Source organism: Larus michahellis, chromosome 16, assembly GCF_964199755.1.
Source record: "Larus michahellis chromosome 16, bLarMic1.1, whole genome shotgun sequence".
In the NCBI taxonomy this organism is placed as follows: domain Eukaryota; kingdom Metazoa; phylum Chordata; class Aves; order Charadriiformes; family Laridae; genus Larus; species Larus michahellis.
This window is the reverse complement of record NC_133911.1, coordinates 7,366,165-7,381,790: the sequence shown is the minus strand read 5'-3', so window position 1 is coordinate 7,381,790 and position 15,626 is coordinate 7,366,165. Positions and strand designations below refer to the sequence as shown.

General features: G+C 50.4%; 1 protein-coding gene across 1 annotated transcript in view; it reads right to left on the bottom strand.

The window, feature by feature from the left end:
- Nucleotides 1-5,849: 5,849 nt before the first annotated feature.
- LOC141732068 (ATPase family AAA domain-containing protein 3) overlaps nucleotides 5,850-15,626 on the bottom strand; it is a 29,305-nt gene continuing 19,528 nt past the window's right edge. The window contains exons 15-16 of the mRNA XM_074560384.1: nucleotides 15,323-15,431; nucleotides 5,850-7,977 (exon numbers count right to left, since the gene is read on the bottom strand). Coding sequence (XP_074416485.1) covers nucleotides 7,798-7,977; nucleotides 15,323-15,431 — 289 coding nt within the window. The 3' untranslated portion in view covers nucleotides 5,850-7,797. The remainder of the gene's footprint in view (nucleotides 7,978-15,322; nucleotides 15,432-15,626) is intronic.

The window sequence follows — 15,626 nt, the reverse complement described above, 5'->3', positions numbered from 1 at the left end:
CTTTGAAGCGAGTGACACTCCGGGGCGGGGGGGTGAGAGGCTGGAGGCTCCGCGGGGACAGGTCACCGACCGGCAGGTCACCAGCGCGACAAACACGGTTTGTTTGTCACCACCGGGCACAGACGCGGCTCGGACGGTGGGGGGAATCACGCTGCGCCCGGCCCCCATGCGTGAGGAAGAGCCGCGCCATTGCCCCCGGGTTACGCGACATCGCGGGACGCCGTCCCAGATTTTACCCTGCTTGCCTCCCACTCACTGGGAACACGGGGAAGGCTCTAAGGTCCAAAACTGATTTAAAAGGAGGAGACAAATATTTTACTGTTAAAAGCAAATTCTGTGTGGAAGCTGCCTCCAGAGAGGAGCCCATTGCCTGGGAGGGCGAGGGAGAAAGGCACGGTGCGGGAGACCTCGGCTTTGGCACGGACAAGGAGAGATGTGCGCGTTTCAGTACCCACATCTGCCGCCACAAACCAGCCCTTTAACAGTCTCCATTCTGCTTTTCTCTCCTGGAACAGGACCACGCGCGCGCACACACACACAAACACAGCAAGTCTGACACCGAGTGGGACTTCAGCCCTTCTGCGCAGAGACGCTGATGCACGAGTTGTTCTACGCGTCTGGGCACGTCTGAGGCTTTGGTGGAGACGCTGTGTGAAAGCAGAGCAGCAATAAAATAAAAAAAAACAAAACCCAACCCAACACCCAAGCAAAGAAACCCCCACAACAAGAATAAACCCCACAGCGGCCGGAGAGAGAGGGAAGAAAACCCACCCAGGCAGCACGGCAGGGAGCTGCTGCCAGGGACCTGAGCCATAGTTGCAGGCACTGGCGTCTCGAATTGTGTCTGGGGGTAAAAAACGGCCAGCAAAAAAGACAGATGATCCGACTTCTGCTGAGGGGAGAACAATTAGAGACAGAGCAAGAGCTGGAGGACTGCCTGGGGACTTCTCTGAGCTACCCATGCGCCGCTCCCTTTTCAACATCTTACAAAAATAATAATAATAATAATAATAATAATAATAATAATAATAATAATAATAATAATAATAATAATAATAATAATAATGATGTCGTGTAGCCTGGTAATGCTGCTAGAGCTTCATTCCAGGAGGTGCCGCGTATCAGAAGATATTACCAAGATCCGGTAAAGCTGTGCTACCTCAAGGAAACAGGGGAAAGATAAGGAAAACCAGCCAGCAAGGAAACACTGCCCCAGGTTGACCCAAAGCAAGATGTGACCCGTACCTGTCCTTCACCAGGCACCCAGTCTCTGCTGTCGGTGCTTGGTAGGAAGAGATGAGGAGCAAAGCAGCCTGGTGGCACTCAGTGAGCGTCCAGTTGACCGAAGTCCTTTGGTTCCTCTTCTACTGCAGCTCAGGGGGGCAAACTTTGCCTTAGCCCAGTGCCCGTGCGGTTGATGTCTGTGGGAGTCGCACAAGGTCCAGCAGAGCACCAGGGGCCTGCAAAAGCACTGGCTCGGGGAGACACATCACGAATGGCCTGGAGGTCGTGAGAGAACCAGGGTGGCGAGGTAACCCTTGGAGAAAGGCTTTTCTAGTATCGTTTTTGCCTTGTGAAATTTTTGTGGGACAGTTGACCTACAGCTGACCCTCAGACTGGGTCCTCGCGCCTTGGTTCTCAAGCGATGCAGTTACACAGTTGTGCTGCCTCTCAGGACACCCCAGGTCCATGTCTGCACCGTCTGCCCCTTTGCTGCTACAACGCCCCTTTGTGCAGGGCTGACCAGGAATCCAGGGCTGACCAGGAATCCAGGGGTGACCAGGAATCCCTACACTTGTTGCAGCCACACCATCTTCTATCTCTTCACCAGCAGATGGGTTTCATAGAATCATAGAATCATTCAGGTTGGAAAAGACCCTTGGGATCATCGAGTCCAACCATCATCTCCACTCTACAAAGTTCTCCCCTACACCATATCCCCCAACACCACATCTTAAACACACTCAGGGATGGTGACTCCACCACCTCCCTGGGCAGCCTTTTCCGCGTCTGACCACTCTTTCTGGGAAGAATTTTTTCCTAATGTCCAGCCTAAACCTCCCCTGCTGCAGCTTGAACCCATTCCCTCTTGTTCGATTGCTAATTACCTGTGAGAAGAGACCAGCCCCAACCTCTCTACAATGGCGCCTTTCAAGTAGTTGTAGAGAGTGATGAGGCCTCCCCTCAGCCTCCTCTTCCTCAAACTAAACAGTCCCAGCTCCTTCAATCGCGCCTCATCAGATTTACTCTCCAGGCCCTTCACCAGCTTCGTTGCCCTCCTCTGCGCTCGCTCCAGCACCTCGAGATCTCTCTCGTATTGAGATGCCCAAAACTGGACACAATACTCAAGGTGTGGCCTCACCAGTGCTGAGCACAGGGGGACAATCACCTCCCTCCTCCTGCTGGTCACACTATTTCTAATACAAGTCAGGTTTGCTACGTACAATCTTCTGTTTGCTTTGGTTTCTTTGTGGGTCTCTAGGTCTTAGAGCTGCACCATCACCAAAGGGTCGCGCGTGCCGGGGGGGGTTGGACTAGATGACCTTTAAAGGTCCCTTCCAACCCGACACATTCTATGATGTGGCTGTAAGAGGGGCCCAGGAGAGGAGAAACCCCAGGCAGGGAAGGTGCAGAGCCGGCAGGTTGCACACCAGGTGAACAGAGAGACGGGCCACCCACAGAAATAGCAAACTCCAGCACGTTTTTGTCAGGATCCCTCCAACAGATCCCCCGCACTCGCACCCATGTGCCAACAGCACGCGCTCACTGCCCGCAGAAGACGGGCTGCCTTCCAAAGAACCTCCCGGAGAAGCAGGGCTTCCCAGGGCAGGCCAGGGACTTGCATTAAAGGCTGGACAAATTAGTCACGTTTGCCACTTTTTTTAAAAAAAATAAAACATAGAAGGAGAATAATAATGTCGCAATAAAATGGAAAGAGCCACAGGCAATGGATGGGAAAAGAATCTGAGTGTTTCTTCTCCACTCAAAACACAAACACAGGTTGGCAGAGCAGTAACTCCTAGGGAGATTCCCGGCTCCCCGAAGTCCTACAGCACGGGACGTGCCCTGGGGAGAAAGCGCGCGGTGCCCGCATCCTTGTGCTGGCACATTGGAACTTTCCTCCCAGCGTATTGCATTCAAAAGTAAATACTTTAATGGATGCCAACTGAGACGAGATAGATGACCACGTTGTAAATCTGTCTCCCAGCCGCAATGCTGAAGCACAGGGACGGCATTTCAGCCGGCAGCGGCAGAGACGGGGAGTGATGGATGGCTTGCTAATCCATCTGCTCTTAGATTTGCTCTCCAATACAAAATACTATTTTAATAACGTGCTATTGGCTCATAACTCACTCGGTGTCAGGGAGAGGAGATACCCTCAGCCTGAGGTTGCCATCTTATATCCCTGCACGCGGTGTTAACAAACAGCTAGCTGGGTGCCACCTCCACGGGGACGTCATTCATCCTGTGAGGTGACAGCAAACCAAACTTCCTGATGAGGGTGGCAGAGGCCCTGCATTTACATCTTTGATGAGGCAAGGGTTGAGCAATGGCAGGCGGCCTTTTTTTTTCCTCTCCTTCCCTCTTGCATTCCACACGAGCCGCAGCAGTGACAGCAATGGCGCGGCCATTCAGCGGGCAGCAGGGCATGAAATCACCCAGCCAGCGGCTAGCAGCGCCGCGCATAGCAAGAGGGACAAGGAATCTCTTTTTAAAGGCAGGAATTTAGAGAGCTGGTGGCAATCACACCTGGGATGCATCGGGAGAGCCGGCTTCATCAGTCCCATGGCACAAGATTTAAGGAAGGAAGAGTGGTGTGCAAGGGTGAGAGAATGGATGGAGAACTTTATTTCCTGTGGAAATGAACTGTGAAACGTCCACACGGAGAAAAGCAGCACTTCCGAGCCTGACGCCTGCCTTGTCCCAGGCTGCGCCAAGCCTGACCAGGTGCAGAGCTGCAGAGCGCATCCCCAGCGCTCCCCGTGCCGCTAACCGGAACACAAGGACGCTGAGCTCAAACAACGGGATTACTTGGCTGGAAGCTACCCCATCAGCTCCAAAAACACTGCCAGGGAAGAACAAATGGCATCAGCTTGCCCAAGTGGAAGCCCATGTCGCTCTTTCAATGATGAAAACAACTAGGTTGGAAGATCGGACCCAAGCGAAACAGCTGTCCACACCACCTCTGCCACTCCGACCTGAGGAGTAGCACCTCAAAAACCTCATCAACCCTCTCGAATCAGGCTCAGCTCTGGATTTTCTGCTCCACCTCCTCAGTTTTTCCCCAGCCCAGGTGCCACCTCCCTCTCTTCTTCACAGGTGGGAAGGAAGACATCCATCATTCAGCGGGAGTTTGATCATTGAATCATAGAACGTGTTGGGTTGGAAGGGACCTTTAACAGTCATCTAGTCCAACGCCCACGGTAAACGACGTATCCATACTACCGGGCTGGGTGCAAAGAGTCCTTCTCCTGCTGCCAAGGGTAGAAGTGACTGTGGACTTTCAGGCATTGTATTAGCAGGGATGTCTCAGGAGGGGACTGGGGGACATGTCTGCTCTGCCCTGAGCCACAAGCTTCTCTGGAAAGGAGGACGAGAACTCACTGCGAACTTCAGACACGTAGATGCCACCACAACCTACCAAGTCGGGGTTGTGGAAGGGGATTGGGAACAGAGAGAAGAAAACAAGCGCGCCCTGAAGCGCTCCACGCCTGGGCCTGGAGCTAGCACCAGGGCTGCGCGAGAGCCCGCACCGCGTTGCCAATGAAGCACGAAGGGCACAGATGTGCGACGCCCCGACCAGCTCATCGCTCGAGGATTTCTGAGGGTGGAGGGAGGCCGAGACACACAGGACAAGTTCTGTCCATGAAAGAGCCCCATTCCCAGGAGTAAGTTCCTAGTATAAAGTATAGCTATGTCTCTGCTTACCCCTCCCGGACCTTTTAAAGGAAAATAAAGAAAACGGAGTTCATTTAGTAGAGAGACCTTCATCTTCGGGGCTGCCCAAGGAGGGGAAAGAACTTTGCCCCTTGGGATACAAGCAGCACCAGCTCGTGAGTGACACCAGAGCAACATCAAATACACACACAGAGTAAACGCTGAGGCATCCACGTGTCCTCAGCAGCACCCCTGTGTCTGTCCCAGGAAGGCAGACAGCGCTTTCCATCCATACGAAGCCCAGGCAGCAAAGCTCAGGTAAGGACTAGTGGCATCCAGCATTACGAGTGGTCATTAAAAGCCCTTAAAACCTCACTGACAAGAACTCCCATGCTCAGGCAAACCTGAGCACCCTTAGGTCAGCCTGCGCTTCCTGCTGTCTTCCCAGCAAAAGGCTGCTTCTAGCTCCCCGTTCTCCCGAGCCTGCAATTAATCACCGCTGCACAGCCCAGCGGCGCGCATCACAGCTGCGGGACAAGCACCCCACTCCCCCCTAGGGACCTGATGCCATGTGGAGGAGGAATCGCGTGAAACAGCTGAGACAGCAACCGCTGCGCCTTTCACACAGCCCTACAGCAGCGTTCTCTTCCCAGCACCGTCAGAGCGCGTAAGGACGAGAGGGAGTACCGTCCCTCCGCCCCCAGCTCCTTTTGTGCTTCGTGGGGCTGATGGCGGAAGAGAGGAAAGTATTGAAGGTGGATGTTACAATCCGAGATTAATCACACAATATCAGGCTGCTCCCTCACAAAATTCATTAGCAAGGGTTTTTTAGCAGAGAGGGGCTCTGCTTAGCTCCCTTCCACCTCCTGGGGCTTAATATAATTCTAGTAAAATCTTAATAGGAAGGGGAAAGCCTAGAATAGCTAATCCTCTAGCAAATCACTGGAGTAGAGGACAACTACACCTAGGCTGAAGGGGAGGAAAAAAAAAAAAATGGCATTCAAGTTTATTTCAGGCATTGAGAATATAAAGTGTGTGGCTTCAGCACATACAGCAACTCCTCCCTTTCCTCTCAGCGTGCTTCCCGCAGCAAGTGTCAGTGGGACACGCAACTCCGGGACTTGCCACGACTGCTGTGGGACACCCGCCCTTAACAGAGGAGCAGCTTCTAAAACACGTCTTCAAATTCCCCCTGGGCCAGGGAAAACATGAGAGGCCTGTTTAGAGAGAAGGCGGCAGCCCGAGCCAGCGAAGGTTCGCAGCCTCTGGAATTCTTTCTCTCCTGGTGTCCCACGAGGCTGCCTGTTCCGAGGATGCTGGTGACCAGCCCCGTTCTGCTCCCGTGCTCACAAGCTCTTGTCAGGGGGCATCTCGCAAAGCTCAGGAACCAGGGCCAGGGAAAGGGGCAGAGCCGAGATGGCTGTCAGCTCCTGTCGGAGGAGAACATCTCAGCAAGGTACTCAAGGGCACAGATGTAGGTCAGGGAAATGCGCTCGCACAGTGCAGCTACAGCACGGGACTCCAAGCAGAGCGGAGTTCAAATGCAGTTCAGACTCAGAAATAGAAAAAAAAACAATGACCAAATTTTCCGATGTTCTGACACAGACAGAACAAACGTCAGGCTTGTGTTCATGACTTGACAATGGCACATTTCTCAATTGTTGCAGAAATGCAGCAAAAGGCTCCCGTAGCAGGAGCAGCGTGATGGCAGCAGGCGGTAGCAAACCACTCATATCTCCCTCTCTTCAGAGCACGGACACCCGTACACCAGCCAGGCTTACTGAGCCTTGCCTACACACCTCCGTAGAGAGCTGATGTACTTGTGGGGGGGAAAAAAATTCCTAGGGCTGCTCTCAGAGCAGCTGCACCTGGCTGGAGAAAGCCAAGAACACGTTGTGGGCTGTACAGTCCCAACAGACACACGGGGACCTGGGAAGCAGCAGCTCCTGCTGCAGCTCAGCAGCGCCTGAGGGGCCACCCGCACCCTGAGCGGAGCTTTCTGCTACAGCCAGTGCCTGTTGCTCCACCTCAGTTCAAATCACCTTTTGTGATCCAGGGAGCGCGTGCAGTTATTCCACAATGCTACACTAGAGGAATAAAAACTCTCAGGCTAGAACTCCTAGTGCTTCAGCACTCAGAAATCATGCTCCAGAGCTTTTAGTCCCTCGCAGCGTCCCACCGCAGGCTGGCTCTGCGGCCATCCTCCAGGAGACTCCAGCGCAGAGAAGACAAAAGGCAGCAGCCAGCCTCCAGCAGGTGTAGCCACACCACAAGGGAAGCGCCAGTGCTCGTCAGCCAACCCACTCCACAGCTGTGACTTACCCTAAGCGTCAACTCAAATTTAAGCAGGGGCAGCTGTGAACCGCACCTACTACACCGCTGTAACACAAAGGCTACCCTGGGTCTGTGAAGAAGTGACAAGAGAGTGATGCCATACAGAGATGTGAGCAAGGAGGTATGTCACAGGCAGGATCTGTCGGGGAAAAAAGATGAGAAATACCTCTGCTGGAGCTTCCACCCTATAAAGTTAAATATATGGGAATAGCAGGCTCGGACAGGCCCTGGGTTCCCACAGGCCCACGTCACTGGGACACGCCAGAATAACGTTGAATGGCTGAGGAGGATTTGGAGTTTGTGCCTCTCCAGCAGGACAGGCCACACAGACTAACACAGTCAATGGGATTTCAGCAAAGGGGTCCTTTAATACAGCTGCTTCTGCCTTATTTAAACCACTTTTTTTTTTTCCCTAGTGCACTTTAAAACCATGAAATCCAAGGCAGACTGAGGCAGTACCCCCTCCCTTGCACCAATGGACACATTTCAACACATGATTCCACCAAACATTTGCCTAAAAAGCCCTCCCCGGCTTTCTCCCGTGCCCACTTCCCCGCACATGCTGGTCTGAAGCCTGCAGACTTCTCACACTGGCGTTCCTTTGGGGAAAGGCAGCAGCGGGTTGCCGGCAGCCCCTTTGCTTGCTTCGGCCCCCTCCGTTTTCAGCCATTCCATCTTCTGTTTGTGTTGCTGCACAGCATCAGCGACCCGGGCATCGATCATGGCCTCCGTAAGAACACCGTCCTCTGACGCATAAGCTGCAGCCTGGAGAGGCAAAGGCAGAAGAGATATAAGGTAGTGATGGCAATTCCTAGGATCAGTGAAGAGCTGAGACTGGGAGCCCTCTTTTGTTTTCTTCTCCAGGCGTGTTCGCCCACACTCTAGCTAGCACAACACCCGGTCTTGTTCTCCGTCAGCGGCGGTGCCCAGAGCGACCCGCAGGACAGCTAGGACTCCGCCGATGGGCGTTTTGCAGATGACAACACAAGCAGCCGTACCCTCCACGGAAGGGAAGGATGCTGAGGCTGTTAGCTGCACCCATCTCCAAGGTAACAAAGCAACTCCAAGCTACAGATTTCTAAATCTGGGTACTCCCCGTGCAGGCGCTCCCGCAAGCGACTCGGTATGCGGCTCCTTGTGCAGCCATGCTAGCCAGCGAGCTTGACTCTAACGAGAGAGGGACCCAGCTTCTCCCATCCATGCTGCCTGCCCCAAACAGCCCCAACCTTCCGTCCGCCCCCCTCTCCTTCCACAGAGCTATCACATCATGGATTGCCACATGCCAACCCTTCCGTCTGCAGGACGTTCCCCAGGACCCCAGTTAGGAACATAAACTCCGGCCCTCATACAGGCTGAGGTGTGCTTCTAAGGCATTACATACGTAAATCTTTAACGGTGCAAAACATCAATTAAACCAAGCGACGAGGTTTACTGCAAAGGCATCGTGGAAAGAAATTACAGCGTGACCATTGTAGGCACCCACTGTCCAATGATGAAGACGGGAGAGAAGACAAACCCCAGTTTGCACTGGTCGGTATCACCACAGCGCTGACTAGCCCAGACCTGCCTATTGGATTACGGCTACCTCACTGCGGGAGGAATAACGATTTCGAGAAATGGACAAGAGGTTACCCAAGCTGTTTTTCAGCCTCCTCTAGCCTACTTTCCAGCCCTTACTCGGCAGCCCTTTTGGGGGAACCGGTTAGGTCGCAAGAGGTCTCACTGCACAAGCCACACGTAACCACAGAGCTGGCAGGCACTGGCTTTTACTGCAAGGAGCATCAAAACAGATCCATCCCCGTGCAAAACATCTGTAATCCTTCCTCAAGGCAGAAGCGACAAGTTCGGCTAATGCTCATACTTCAAGTTAGGAGTAAACACCGGCCGCAGGCAAGGAGTGCGGAGGAATGGAAGGTCTGTAAATAGAGAATTCACTTTGCATAAAGGCACTGGTGCTCCGCATTCAGCGAGGGAGCGGGAGGCACCCTGAACACAGCGAGGCGGTTACTTCCCACCGACACCAGAAGAGCACTGCTGCCACAACCTGCCGCTGCCACGAACACCGCCACAACACGTACCGGGAACGTGTGCTGCGACCTGCCTTCTCTCAGCACGGCACCAGGGGCATGGTGGAAAGGGTCTGCGCAGCTCCAGCACCCTCTCCGACTCACCCCCGTAGCCCACCCACCCGCCTTGTTATTTATTTGTTTGCAGGACACAACCCGGGACTTAAAGCTAAAAGGAGCCAGCGTCCTTTTGTCAGTGCAGCCCTCCGGCCAGGAGGCTTTGGTGTTTTAAAAGGGAGTAAACGCTTTCCTGGGATGCGCGAATAGAGAGGATGTCTTCCCTTCCTCCCTGCCACCACACAGACCATAAATTCAACTGTGGAAACTCCTGCAAAGCTGTGCAGTTCACGCTCTGTTGATTTTCTCAATGACTTTCTATTTATAGCAAGCCTCAGGCCCCGGCTGTCAAGAAAGCAAATGGGGGAAGCAGCTGTCCCTTCTGGGAGTAGCTTGCACACACACAAAAATGGTACTGAGCTTCATTTGTATTCATACCTCTGCCTTCCGCATGGACACATTTTAACCCATTTTCTCCAGTGCAACTATTCGTGTTTTATAACTCAAATCCAATTACGAAATAATCTGAAAACAAAGCCTTTGGGGAGGAAGCAGAGGGATGGAGCACAGACGACAAGTCCAGCCTAGATGATCTAGTGTTTAATTTCAGCCAAGAACTGTGGTTTATTTTAACTTGGCCAAAGTAATCTGTATCCTTTGAATCCCATTTATAAAGAAAACAGCCTGCTCAAAAAAACCCCAAAAACACACAATCACACCCTCACTGATAACGTCCTTATAAGTAATTCCACTTCAGTATGGAAACATTAAATCCTTCCTGTAACTTGGTCAGGCAGATGATTTTTTTTTTTTTTTTTTATTTTTTAAATATAAACAAGGTTCAAGGAGCAAAAAGGCATTTTGGCAACAAGGGCAAGGAAATGTCAGGAAGCTCACCTCTGCCATTAACACTGGGACATAAAACTCCTGGGAATTCTCTCAAAGTGTTGCCAAAACAATTTTCCAGGGATTACAGCTTGGAATAGTGAAAGGTTGCTTTTTTGGCATTTTATCTACAACACATCAGTGGGTTTAAGTCCAGGGAGCAGAACTACAAAGTCTGCACGTTACTAGAAACGGATCTAAAGGGAATTTTTAAGTGTGTAAATGCATCTAAGCCACGCTATACTCATCAAGGATTAGAGATGGGGAATGGAAAAGCACAAGGACAAAAGGGAATGCTCAGTCTTCTGCAGAAGAGATTAAAATGGATTTCTAGCAGGCAGACTATTAGCTGTGCCAGACAGCAATATTTTTCCCAGCGCTAGAGGTTACACCCTCGGGTTTTCTGCATCTTATTTTTTCCGTTTGGTAGATTCAGGACAAACGGAGCCAGACTGAAACAACAGAGAACTAGAACTTCACGTAAACGACAGCCAACCAATTTCAAGCCCAGCTTATAGCGGAATTAAGCCTACGAACGCTGCAGCTATCGCTCAGGCTTCTAGTTTAACTGAGATGGTTTTGTTAAAAGCAATATTGGCAGAGCGCTCCAAAACAACAACGCAGAGCTGACAGCGATGATGGTTTCTCCTCCTACTGCTTCAGAACTTCAGTTTTCCCCAAACTGTCACTGAGGTTCAAGTTCTGGCCACGAGAGGTGACCCCAGGCAAGCCAAGGAGAGCTGATGAGGACCCATCTCAAAACTCCATCAAGTCCATGATAAATACCTTCTCTGTCCATCCCCTCCAGCCCTTCTGCAGATTGAGGGATGGAAGCAGGAGTACCCATGCAGATCCCTCACTGCCTTTCCTAGCACTGCTGGTGCTTCGTGGGTGATTTAATCAGGTTCCATCACACAGAGGTTAGGACTGGAATTGCAAACACCGAGGCTTCAGTCAGCTTGAGGTAGCAGGACCGATCAACGCTTCACCATAGATTAAGCCTGCCTTCCTGGTCCCTCTGCTGTCCAGACACTGGTTTTGTTCCAAGACATGTCTACAGAGGTATAACACACACAGACAGCAACACCGCAAGTGACTGTCGGAGGAACAACCTAATTAAGAAAATACATATATACAAAGCTGAGGTGAATTAAGTGACAGGCACATTGCAGTTAAGCCTACACTTTGAGGATTAGCTCCAAGTCACATCACGGCGCTATGCGAAACAGCTGAAAACAGAAGGCAAGCAACATGCTCCCACCCAGCTCTGTGCTCCAGCACTCACAACCAGTGGTTTTCGCTAGGGCTTTGTGCTGTAGTCCTCCCCAGAACGGGTCAATTGGATTTATTAAACAGAGACCTCAGGCATATTGCATTTCAGCAGCTGTTGTGACGAGCCTATCTAGAAAAGTGTTGGAAGCTTAAGCATCTCAAGACATAGCTGTTTCAAGCCTGCTTTGAGGACTTCTAAAGAGCACTAGGCTCACGACATCTGCTGTTTACCAGCTCTGCAAGGTGTTACTAAGATCAGAAACGGAACCGTTAAGAGAGATACCTCATTTTTCCCTTTTCTTGGCTCTTCCTGCCCTTCATCTTCTCAACTTGTACATCACCTCAAACTCTTCCTGCCTGTGTTAACTTGGCATAATGCTTTGGGTGGAGAGAAGGGGGGAAAAAAAAAGAAAAAGGCAACCGCAAGTAGGGAACCGAGTAGGAGGTGCGGACGTTCACCTTAACTAGAGTCACAGAAGAAGCTCCCTAAATCCTCAGGTCAAGCCCTTTTGCAGCTTCCTTATAGCTCCACACATCCAAGGCGGAGAAAATTGTAGCTTGCAAACTGATTAAAATTCCAGTGTGTGTTCATAAAGGCGCTGCTCACATCAGGCTCTTTCCCACATCAGCCTTCTTTGTCACGCAGAATTGTGAATCAAAAGTTCAGTCATACAGGAGTTTAAAAGACCAACAGTTGCAGAGTTAAGTCTCTTCTGTAGTATATAACCACCTCAGAGCTGTTGCCTACAGCTGAGGAAAGTCTGAGAAGCGTTTTCTTGAGGCAGTTACGCTGGTCCGTACAGCCCCTGCCTACCCCGATCCACCTCCTCAGAGGTGCCAGGACGTAGCTATGCAGTTAACTTGTCTTGCCAAGCTATTTTTGGTTCTGATCAGCTCCCTGACCCAGTTCACAGCAGAGCCGTACAGAGAGGCGTACCGGCGCGATGGGAAGGACAGCAGAAAGGCAGGAATATGAGGCAGGACTAACACTGCCAGAAACGCTTGTCAAACTGCAGCCTTAATCCCTCCTTGATAGGGGCGAGTGTTCTATCAGCTACAAAGCTACCGATAACAAGCCATCTGTTAGTGCTGAACAGGCCCCCAAACACCCATACCGTTCAAGAGATCACAGACTGGTTTGGGTGGGAAGGGACCTTAAAGCCCATCCAGTCCCACCCCGGCCCCGGGCAGGGACACCTCCCACCAGCCCAGGTTGCTCCAAGCCCCGGCCAACCTGGCCTTGAACCCCTCCAGGGATGGGGCAGCCACAATCTCCCTGGGCAACCTGGGCCAGGGGCTCACCACCCTCACAGCCAAGAATTTCTTCCTAATAGCCAAGCTAAATCTCCCCTCTTTCAGTCTGAAACCGTTACCCCTCGTCCCATCATTACACTCCCTGATAAAGAGTCCCTCCATATCTTTCCTGTAAGCTCCCTTTAGGGACTTGAAGGCCACTGTAAGGTCTCTCTGGAGATCTTGGGTTAAGATCAACTTGGGTTAAGACTATGTAACACACCTGCTTACAAGACAGGCTTCTAACCACAGCTACTGAAGTGCCATAGGCTAAGATTTACATAGGCTAAGAAAAAGGCAGGGGTTAACAAGCCTTGCCACAGTCAAAACTCAGTGGGCCATATCCAGCATCAATGCAGGCTTCTGTAAAGCTCCACTCAGTTACTGCTCCAAACTCCTTGACCCAGTGACTGAAAAAGAGCCCGACGGTAGCACTTAGGTTCAACAGCTCCCAGGGTGGTGTTTAATACAGAAATCTTCCCCCTTTTCAGACTCCTTCACAAACCTGCCAGTGGACTGTGTCCACCCAGTCACCTCCTGAGGAGAGACGCCCACGTCGAGCCACTGCTGCAAAAAGCCCCGTGCTATTTTAACACTGACCCATGACACAGCAATCACACTTCCTTTCTTCATCAAGAAGGGGTAAGACATGAAGTCCCTTGCTCCAGAACACCAACAACTTTGATTTTGGCCCAGCTGAAGCTTCTTCCAGCTTCTACATCAAAACAATTTGTATCTTTTTGCCCACCCTCTCCTGCATCTTTTCTTTTTTAAAGCCCTTGGACTGTTTCTTGACAGCAGAGAGGAACATAAACTCCTGCTGCAATTTTACATAGAACCTTGTTAATAGTTCTGGAGCTATAAAGTACATTTTAAAATAAGTGATCAGGGCAACAACACTAGGGAATTAGTCACTCCCACCTTCCCCTTCCTTCAAGATCACTTAAAGGATAAATGATAAGAGCTGAGGTCATTGCAGGGAGTAATGACAAGCTAGGAGATAAGGGGTGATAAACAGCCAAGCTGATAAAAGGCAGAGGATCATTTATCACAACTTTTTATTACAGGAAATGCCTGGCAGCAAAGCCTTTCACATACATGGGATAAGGGGGTTCTCGTGTAAATGAAGAGAAATCAAGAAATTCTACAACAATTAGTGGCCTGCTTTCTCTCCCACATCACCGTCGCTCAGTTTAAGATAAACACCCCAAGTCTTCCCTCCTGGGTTTCAAAATCAGCCCACAAAAAGCATAGGCGTAGTTGGAAAAAGCAAAGTGATGATCTACCGGCTCCGTGAAAGGCAGAACGGCCCAAGAGTCTGGTCTTTCCTTCAACCTGTCAGCTCTCCAGAACGCTCTTTGAACACACACTAATTGGACACCACGGTGGTCCACCTAAACCCGTCAATATGCACCACCTCCCTCAACCTCAGACACTTGCCAAACATCTTGCTAAGCTTCTTGACCGAGCTGGTAACGATACTCATCTGGTATGTTTGCAGGCAGAGAATGGGAAGAAATTAAAAATAAGTAAAGCTTCATATACACTTTCAGATGACAGCACACATTCTTGAAATACATTTCAGCAATACAAAATTCACATAGTAAAATTAGCCAGCTGTGTGCTAGCATCCAAAGAATAAAATAAGGACTAACAGCCCTCCAATGGCTGCTTTAGATCTCAGCTCATGACTGCTGCAGTTAAATGGATTAGAAAAGATAAATACTTTCTGTTCCTTGAAAGGTGGAAAAACAGGAGGAAGAATAAAATGCAAACTTTGCAAAATGTGTTTGTAAACGGCTAAAATAAACAAACAAATCCCTTTGTTTATACAATACCTGAAAGGAAGCTGACATTAGTAAGTTACATGACACACAATTTGGAGCATATTCCTTAAATTGATATTACTAGGTTGGTTTATATACACAATCCAGTAAGAAACTGACAGCTGTGACAAAACAAGATGAAAGCCTGATTAAAAAAAAGTGCTTACGGTTGCCGAGTATGTGAACAATTGCATTCAAAGTGATTGCATTTCTTATTTCTAGATAGGTACCACGCACGCAGAAGTACCCGCTCTTTTCAGCTCCATTTTCCAGTTAGTTTTGTGCCTTCAGTTACTGAAGTTGCATTAAAAAATGTGTTTAGAACAAAGCAGGGCAGAAGGATGGTTAGCGTCCTAACGCTGTCATACCTATGGGCCACAACAGCAGGCATCTCCTCTGCTGAGCTCCTTGAGCTGCAACGTGCGCAAGGCCAGCATGATTTGCCCAAACCCATTCCTAAGTCACTTGCTTTACTTAAATTCAGTAAGGGATTTCCCATTAGTGATTATAAAAAGCGTTCCTATTTATGAGATGAGGAATTACGCTGATATTCCGACACCTGCTCTAGAGCTGGCAGCATTCCACTGCGACCGTACGGACATACTGAAACTTCCAGAAGTGAGACAAGACCCAAGACTCCAACATCAAACACTCAAACCTTCCAGAAACGGAAAACGAACCAAGCAGCCCAGTGACAAAAGCCCCACTTACCTGCCATGCCACAGCAAGCTGAGAGATCTCTCGGCCAGACATGCCCTCTGTCAACCTGGCAATCTCCGAGCACTTCTTCCCATAGTCAAACTGGGCCAGCTTCAAACGTCTAAAAAGCAGCAGAACAACGTTTAATTTATGTGTAGCCACGTGACAGGACAGGAGAGTGAGGGAGCCAGAGGCAGGCTTTGTAAAGAGCAACACTTAGAACAAAATCAAAGATCAGACCGGCTCGATCTCTGTAGAAAGATCCAGCCTGAGTACAGAACTTCTCCTGGGCCCAGAAAGCCCAATTTTGTGGCAC